This window comes from Hyaena hyaena, unplaced genomic scaffold (assembly GCF_003009895.1).
Source record: "Hyaena hyaena isolate Hyena2069 unplaced genomic scaffold, ASM300989v1 scaffold_21, whole genome shotgun sequence".
Taxonomy (NCBI): Eukaryota; Metazoa; Chordata; class Mammalia; order Carnivora; family Hyaenidae; genus Hyaena; species Hyaena hyaena.
Window position 1 is genome coordinate 15299 of NW_024080653.1, and position 7586 is coordinate 22884.

Consider the following 7586-nt stretch of genomic DNA (forward strand, 5'->3'; position numbering starts at 1 on the left):
ATTCTTAGTCCAGCCAGGAGGACCTTGAAGGGGACAGGGATTCTTCTTCCCCTTCCCTCCTGGGGCTGGCCCACCATGCTCTTTCCTACTCCTCTGGCAAAGCCCTGAGCTGTTCTACCTCCAAGCCCCCCATCCCTTCAAGGTCGTCTGAGGGTGCAGGTGGCAGAGAGAAGCTCCCATGGTCTTTGTCTACGGAAGACTAGTGTGGTGGGGGCAGGTCTTCCTGGAGAGGGAGCCCTGGGCCCAGGGACCAGGTGTTGGGACAGATTGACTTTAAGAGTGAAGATGACAAGAAATGGCATTTGGAGCACATCTGAGCTGCTCACAGGGTGGACAGCTCTACAAAAACACCAAAACCATTGAAGTGGAGAACTGGGCTGGGAGATGGGGGGAGGCAGGAAGTAGGTACACACAGACTGGAGGTGGTGCTACAGAGTGGGGGGGGGGGTGCAAGGACCCTCCCCTGGGAGAAGGTCTTCAGGGTCAGACTCCAGGGGGTGCTGAGTTGAGGCGCCAGAGCTAGGCGAGGGCACACCTCATCACGTCAGCTATATGCTCCTAACAGTCGCCACTGCTTTGCAATTAATGAAATTAGGAAGTAACTGAAGAAAAAAATTAAGGGAAGTAGATGAGAGAAACCAAAAAAAGATTAATTTAGAAGAAAAGAAGGAAGGTTGCATTTGAGCTCAGTTTAAGTTCTTGGAGGGTAGCTGGCATTTGCTGAGCACCAGTGAGACAAGCCAGGCAGGCAAGACATGCGGCTGCTCCCAGTTCTGTTCCTTCTCATCGTCCAAGGTGAGTGAGGTGGGGGCTTCGGGACCAAGTACCTGGAGGATCTGGGTGAGATTCAGATAGAGCCTGTCCTGGAGAAAATGGCAGGGTCTTTCATTCATCAAGATACGTTTTTTCTAAAGATTTAAAAAATATATTTTTGAAATCTAACTTCTTTTTTTAAATGTTTATTTTTGAGAGAGAGAGACAGAGACAGAGACAGAGCATGAGTGGGGAAGGAGCAGAGAGAGGGAGACACAGAATCCAAAGCAGGCTCCAAGCTCTGTCAGCACAGAGCTGTCAGCACAGAGCCTGACATGGGGCTCTAACCCTCGAATTGCGAGATCATGACCTGAGCTGAAGTTGGACACTTAACTGACTGAGCCACCCAGGTGTCCCTAAAAAAAAATTTTTTTAAGTTTTGTTACCTGAGAGGTACTAAGTTAGGTATTGAGGAATGAAAAGAAAAATAAATAATGTAAATGGTGTCTGTTTCCTAGGGCACTGTTTGTCAACCCTGGCAAATAGATTGATAGACAGATGGATAGATGGATGGATGGATGGAGGATGGATGGATGGACGGATAGATGACAGGCACATACTTTCACTCATATATACAAACATACATGAATAATTCCTGAGGAACTTTTAAGGAGCACAGATGATCAGTCTCCAGCTGAGACCCACTCACTCAAGGTGGGATTCAGCCATCGGGATAATTTAAAAGCCTAAACAACTGGTCTTAACTTGTAGCTCGAGCCGGGAATCTCTCTTCTGAAGAACTCAGACTACAGAGAGGAAGACAGGCAGCAAAACCACGGTGTGACAGGCTCTCTGGAGAGTTCTTCAACCCCACACATCAGCCTGCTTGAGTCTATGCTCTGGATGATCCAAAGATCAGACTGTCATGCAATGTCATAGAGCAACAAACAAGACACTTTGAGTGTTTCACCTGGGGGGAAAGACCAGAGATGAGAAGGTGACTATTTGTGGGCTGGATGTCAAATCCTTGGAGGCAGCTGGTGCTCTATGCTCAGAGAAGACGGTAGCTAGTGCAGAACCCTTTGGCTGTCCCAGCTCTGTTCCTTCTCATCTTCCAGAACCACTAAGCTTGAGGTAGGATGCAGATAGTATCTCTTCTAGGCAAGAAGTTATCATGAGAAATAAAATGACCCCCATTTACTCATCAATTGACGTTTTAGATACATGGAAGTGCAAGGTGTGTAAGTAAAAAAAAAAAACCTAGCAATCACCTGTGTAAGTGTGTGTGTGTGTGTGTGTGTGTGTTTAATTCATGTCACATGTCAATTTGGAGGCTGAAGGTTTGTAGGTGTGTGTGGGTTAGAGTGTCAGGGGCTGGGATGGGGAAGGGGCCACACTACCTCATCAGTTCTGGGATTCAGTAATACACCTGTGGCTGCAGTGTGCACTCTGTGCTGTCAGGAAGAGCTGCTGCTTGAGGGGGAGGGGGGAGGGGTTGGTCAGTAGGATGGCGAGTGAGTGGAGGGCCCTGTATCAAGCAGTTAGGAGCCTTAAGGAGGATTCACAAGAGGGGTGATAGAAAAGAAATTCTGTGGGAGATGGATAGCCAGTCTTCAGGGCAGGACCAGAAGCCCCAGCAGCACCCGGGTCAGCTCTGGGCCAAGGAAAGATGAGATGCATGTTGGCTTTCTGTTTTCTAGGCCACTTCTCCACCTGTGTGGAGAGAACGGTGAGAGGCATAGAGGGGGGCACACTGATCACATCCTGTGAGTACGGCACAGGATGGGAATCCTATAGGAAGTGGTGGTGTCGAGGGAAGAATTGGAATTCCTGCAAAATCCTTGTTAAGACGACCGGGTCAGAGAAACTGGTGAAGAAGGGCAGAGCGTCCATCCAGGAGAACCGCAGTCGACGTACATTCACTGTGACCTTGGAGGATCTCCGTCGGGATGACACAGACATCTACTGGTGTGGGATTGAGCGAACCGGCAATGACCTAGGATACAAATTTTCCGTGGTTGTCGACCCAGGTAGGGACTACCCCTCCTGTGCTCTGGGGTCTTGAGATCCATCCCCAGAGGAGTCAGGACTGTACCTCTGCCTTTCTGGGTAGATGGAAAGGAATCTCAAAACTCTCCTGAGGCTATACATGTGTGTGTGCTTATGTGAGCATGTGTGTGCATGTGCAAGCATGGATGGGGACACCAAGAGTCTGGGGAAAGACTGAAAGAAAGACTGAGCCCCCACACCTCCACACATTTCCATCTGGTCTCCCCAGAGGGAGCAGAGAAGAACAGACTTGTCCAGGGAAGGCAGCTCCTCTTTTCCTTTTTTTTTTTTAATGTTTTATTTATTTCTAGGAGAGAGAGAGAGAGACAGCGTGAGCAGGGGAGGGTCAGAGAGAGAGGGAGTCACAGACTGAAACAGTCTCCAGGCTCTGAGCTGGCAGTCAGCACAGAGCCCGACGCGGGGCTCGAACCCACGAACCGCGAGATCATGACCTGAGCGAAAGTCGGACGCTTAACCGACTAAGCCACCCAGGCACCCCAGGCAGCTCCTCTTTTCCTGATCACATCCCATCCTGCATGGGGCATTATCAGGCGTACAGAGAGGAGTAGGGTGCCAGAAAGCCATGATCCTGAGGGTCTTACTTAAGGACAAGAGACCCTCCCCCTGAGCCCTCTTTTTCCCCTCCTCCCTCTGGCAACATCAGCACAAAGGAGTAGGTGTGGGACTCTGCATCCAGTTCTGGGAGAAGGAAAGGCATGCTCCACTGTGTTGTGGCCACCTTCTCCTCTTGCTGCCTCTATCCTTGGAGGGGCCCCCAGGCTCCCCTGAGCTGCCCCAGAAACACTAGGGCCTCCCTAGAGACAGGCCTGGAAAGAGACTCAATCTGTAGCCCCCATCCCACCGCTCTGCCTCTGGACCCTGCATCTTGTCTCCAACACACAGACACAGAGACAGACACCAGGTAGGTAATGGATCTGCTGTTCAACACTCCATTTCTAAGACATTTTTTAAAATATTTTTATTTATTTCTAGGAGAGAGAGAGAGAGAGAGAGAGAGAGAGCGTGAGCAGGGGAGGGTCAGAGAGAGAGAGGGAGATACAGACTCTGAAACAGGCTCCAGGCTCTGAGCTGGCAGTCAGCACAGAGCCCGACGTGGGGCTCGAACCCGTAAACTGCGAGACCATGACCTAAGCGAAAGTCGGACGCTTAACTGACTAAGCCACCCAGGCGCCCCTCAACACTCCATTTCTAGAGAAGGGACTTCTAGAGAAGTCCCTTCAAACTAAGCATATGCACATATAGTGTGCAAATGTGTGGAGTGTAGAGATATACTTGTGTAGAATGTTCCAGAAATTAACTGAAAAGGACAACAAAGGTGGGAAGATGTGTGCATGAGTGGAGGAGGAGTTGGTGCCCGAGAACTGGAGTCTGGACCCTTAACCCAGACGACCTTCCCTAGGCAGTCCTGGAGAAATAAGAAAACAAGACCCAGGGAGGCAGAAAGGACCCCATGAGGAAGCAGAGGCTGTGGGCACTCGGTGGACCCAAGAAGCAGAGGAACCCTGTGTCTGCCAGCTCATGAATCACATTGCTTCAGGACAGGTGGCACAGAGCCTGCTTCAGGCAAGGCTGAGACTCAGAAAAGAGCCTGCCTGGCTGATTTAAGGCTCCAGGGATTAGGAACATGGTTCTGACATGCTCAGCTGTGCCGCCAAAGAACACTGAGATTAAATTGAATGTGAATTCCTACATAATCAGCAACCCCAAATCCCTCACAAGGAAGTAAACTCATGTTGCTCTGCAAATAAGTAATCATATGTTTGGGATAGAAAGCAAAGGAGCAAGAGAAGACCAACGTAACTGAACAGTAGCACTAAGAGAGAAAGTTCTGCACCCCGGGGGGTGGGGGGTGGAAAAGACCATGGGAGCCGCCTGTGACACTCAGAACCTTGTCCTACTCTGTGTGTTTAGCCCCTGATCCAACAGACCCTCCCCAGACTGTGGCAACAACAACGCTACCCAGTTGGACTTCTACTCTTCCATCTACCCAGGGCATCAACAGCAGCCAGCCCATGGATTTGAATAACCCACTAAATAGGTGAGCAGACCTGTACCCCACAGACCTTCCCATTGCTGCCTTGGGACAGCTCCCCTCAGGGCACTCTGACAGGGACCTCACTGGCTCCTCTGATGTTTCCTGTGCAGGGGACAAACAGCAAAGTCTGCACTGGGCCCCCTCTTTATACCTCTGAGTCCTTAAAGAGCTCCCCCTCCCCACCAGAAATCTAAGCAAAGTTGTTCAGCTGGGCTGCAGGAGAGAAGCTTCTGGTCTCCTTTGGATCTTCCTTCTGACCCCCAAGAAGCCAAAACAGGCACAAGTGCTTTCAGCCTCCAGTTACCAGAAGGGACAAGCTCTGGATTAGCTCCTTGTGGCTGCTGGGGCAAATCGCCACCACCCTGGTGGCTGAAGACAAAACAAAGTTATGATTTTAAGGTTCTGGAGATCAAGGTCTTGGATGAGTCTTACTGGGCTAAACCCAAGGTGCTGGCCAGGCTGGTTCCTCCTTGAGGCTCTAAGGGAGAAACACTTCTTGTCTTTTCCAGCTTCTGTAGGCCACTGCACCCCTGGCTCATGGTCCCTTCCATATGCCAGCAAGGGTGGCCGAGTCCTTCTCAGCCACATTACCCTGACACTGGCTCTCTCATGTGCTTTCATTTATAAAGACATTGTAATTCTATAGGATCTACCCAGATATCCCAGGATCACCTCCCCATCTCAAAGTCAACTGCTTGGCAATCCTAAATCCATCTGCATCATTTATTCCCCGTGCCACATAACGTAACACATTCACAGGTCTAGGGATTAGGACATTTTTGGGTGGGGGGCATTATTCTGCCCACAGACAGTTGTGTAGGTACCTGTCCCATGGATCCATCCCTGTTCTCCCCAAATGCTAGGGAAATGCTGGGAAGGGGTAGGAAACTGGAATTTCTCCTTTTTCACATTCCCAACATAGTCAACAGGCTGGGCCATCAATCTGAAACCCACCACCTCAACAGGCATCCAAGAAACAATCAATTAACTCTTTCTTCAAGGGCAAACACCCTGCCCCAGTTTCACCCCATCCCAGACCAGGGTGATGGTGCATTTCCTCCCAGAAGCACCCTTCAGCACCCTCCTTCAAGCTCCTTTCCTTCTTCCTTCGATTCTCAAGGACCCTATTCCTTGGACCCTGGCCCTGCGGAGCAGTGTGTTTAGTCATGTGTGAAAATGAGGCCAGGCACTTGGCTCATGCTTCACAACCAGCTTTTGTCCTGCTCATGACTGTTTGGAGACCAGTTGTTCTATTGAGTGGGAGGGAGGATGCAGGACTTTTAGGAGACTGAAGGGCACAGGAGGAAGCTGCGGGTAGAGAGAGGGGTCAGCAGCCCTGCAGCAAGCAGAACTTGTAAAGAGAGTACAGTAGGTTAAAGGATAATTTAGGAAGTTCAAGGAAGCATATCCTCTCTCTCAAGAAAACTCTCTGTGAAATGGACATGACACATCTTGCTCAAGGTAGGCAGAAGAAGAGAACAAGGTCAGCCTGCAAGAGTTCCTGGCATGGCTTGTGGGGGATTTGAGGGGACAGAGGTTGAGGGGGTCAAATTCCAGATACTGATGGGGATTTCCAGGGGGGACATATGTGAGCAAGGGCACAATGGTGCAGAGACCATGTGTCCATGTACAAGGTGTATGTGATAGTGCACCTGCTATGCTCTACCACATGGGGGTCAGAGTGGGGAAAAACCCCTCCCAGGAGAAGCCAGAAGGTTAACAGGTTATATGGGTGGGATATAGGTGAAAGCAGACAGGTAAGGCCTGGGGCATCCCCTGAAGAGGGAGCTCACTCCTGTCACCATGTTCCCTGCACAGGGCCCTGCTACACAACCTTCCTTTGTGCTCTCAGCCTTCGTGAAGATTCCCCTTCTTGAGACCTGCTGTTACTGTGATGTGGTCAAGTAGGAGTCAGGGGAACTTAGAGAGATGTAAATCAGCCTGTGCAGGAGAACCACAGCCTCCACCCCATGGACACCCCTACACCCTCTGACCTCTGATCAGGGAAAGGGCAGTGACTGCAGTTCCAAGAGAGATGAAGGTCCCTGTTAGGTGAAGACTCCCCTTGTCCTGGCCTCAGGAATAAACTGTTTCCCTCACTGCCCTGAACAGGTCAGCAACCCTGGCTTTCAATGTAGCAGCAGAGAATCCTCCTGTGTGGATCTTCCTGTTACCTCCTTTCCTTGTGACTCTGGAGTGGCTCTGCCGAGGATAATTGACTATTACATCATTCAACACTCTGGCCAATGATGGGTTTTCCAATTCCAGACCAACCAGCAAGCATAAAACCTCAATTAAACCAAAAAGCTTGGGAGTGTGTTCACATGGACAAATATCCCTGATAGGCCAGCTGTACAAAGGTCTGCTGATTCCACCTTCTGCTGCATCAGTACCTCCCAGAGAAAGAATTGCCTGAATGTAAAAGATTGAAGGCAGAGTTGGACCATTACCCAACCCACATCCTGTCTGTTTGCACTGTATATTTCCTATTAAAATCCATGGCTTGCTGCACCCTCTTATGAATTATTTTTTGTTGGGACACTACTTGAATGTTTTATATGTGAGAGGCTGACCCTTTCCTTCTAGGCAGTGTAAAGGTACTCTAAATCCAATGTAGATTTAGAATGTTTCCAGCAACAGGGAGATGAGAGAGTAGAAAGTGAGAGGGCTGGATAAGCTCCTTTTTCCCCTCAAAGGGGTCCCAATGGTGGTTCTTCATATGCAGATG

The 7586-nt window shown here is 49.9% G+C and overlaps 1 protein-coding gene across 1 annotated transcript; it reads left to right on the forward strand.

Annotated features, from left to right (window-relative positions):
- Nucleotides 1-523: 523 nt before the first annotated feature.
- Nucleotides 524-7340, forward strand: LOC120228278 (CMRF35-like molecule 5). Its single transcript, XM_039226575.1, has 4 exons — nucleotides 524-795; nucleotides 2454-2783; nucleotides 4735-4861; nucleotides 6971-7340. Exons 1-4 carry the CDS (start codon nucleotides 756-758, stop codon nucleotides 7071-7073), a joined length of 600 nt encoding a protein of 199 aa, XP_039082506.1. The 5' UTR covers nucleotides 524-755; the 3' UTR covers nucleotides 7074-7340.
- Nucleotides 7341-7586: the final 246 nt, after the last annotated feature.

What these genes read in the sequence shown, in the direction of transcription:
- LOC120228278 (XM_039226575.1), top strand. Translation starts at nt 756, where the DNA reads ATGCGGCTGCTCCCAGTTCTGTTCCTTCTCATCGTCCAAG. An exon ending in TTCCGTGGTTGTCGACCCAG is followed by an intron (nt 2,784 to 4,734) that starts GTAGGGACTACC and finishes CTGTGTGTTTAG; the next exon opens with CCCCTGATCCAACAGACCCT. An exon ending in TTGAATAACCCACTAAATAG is followed by an intron (nt 4,862 to 6,970) that starts GTGAGCAGACCT and finishes TGCCCTGAACAG; the next exon opens with GTCAGCAACCCTGGCTTTCA.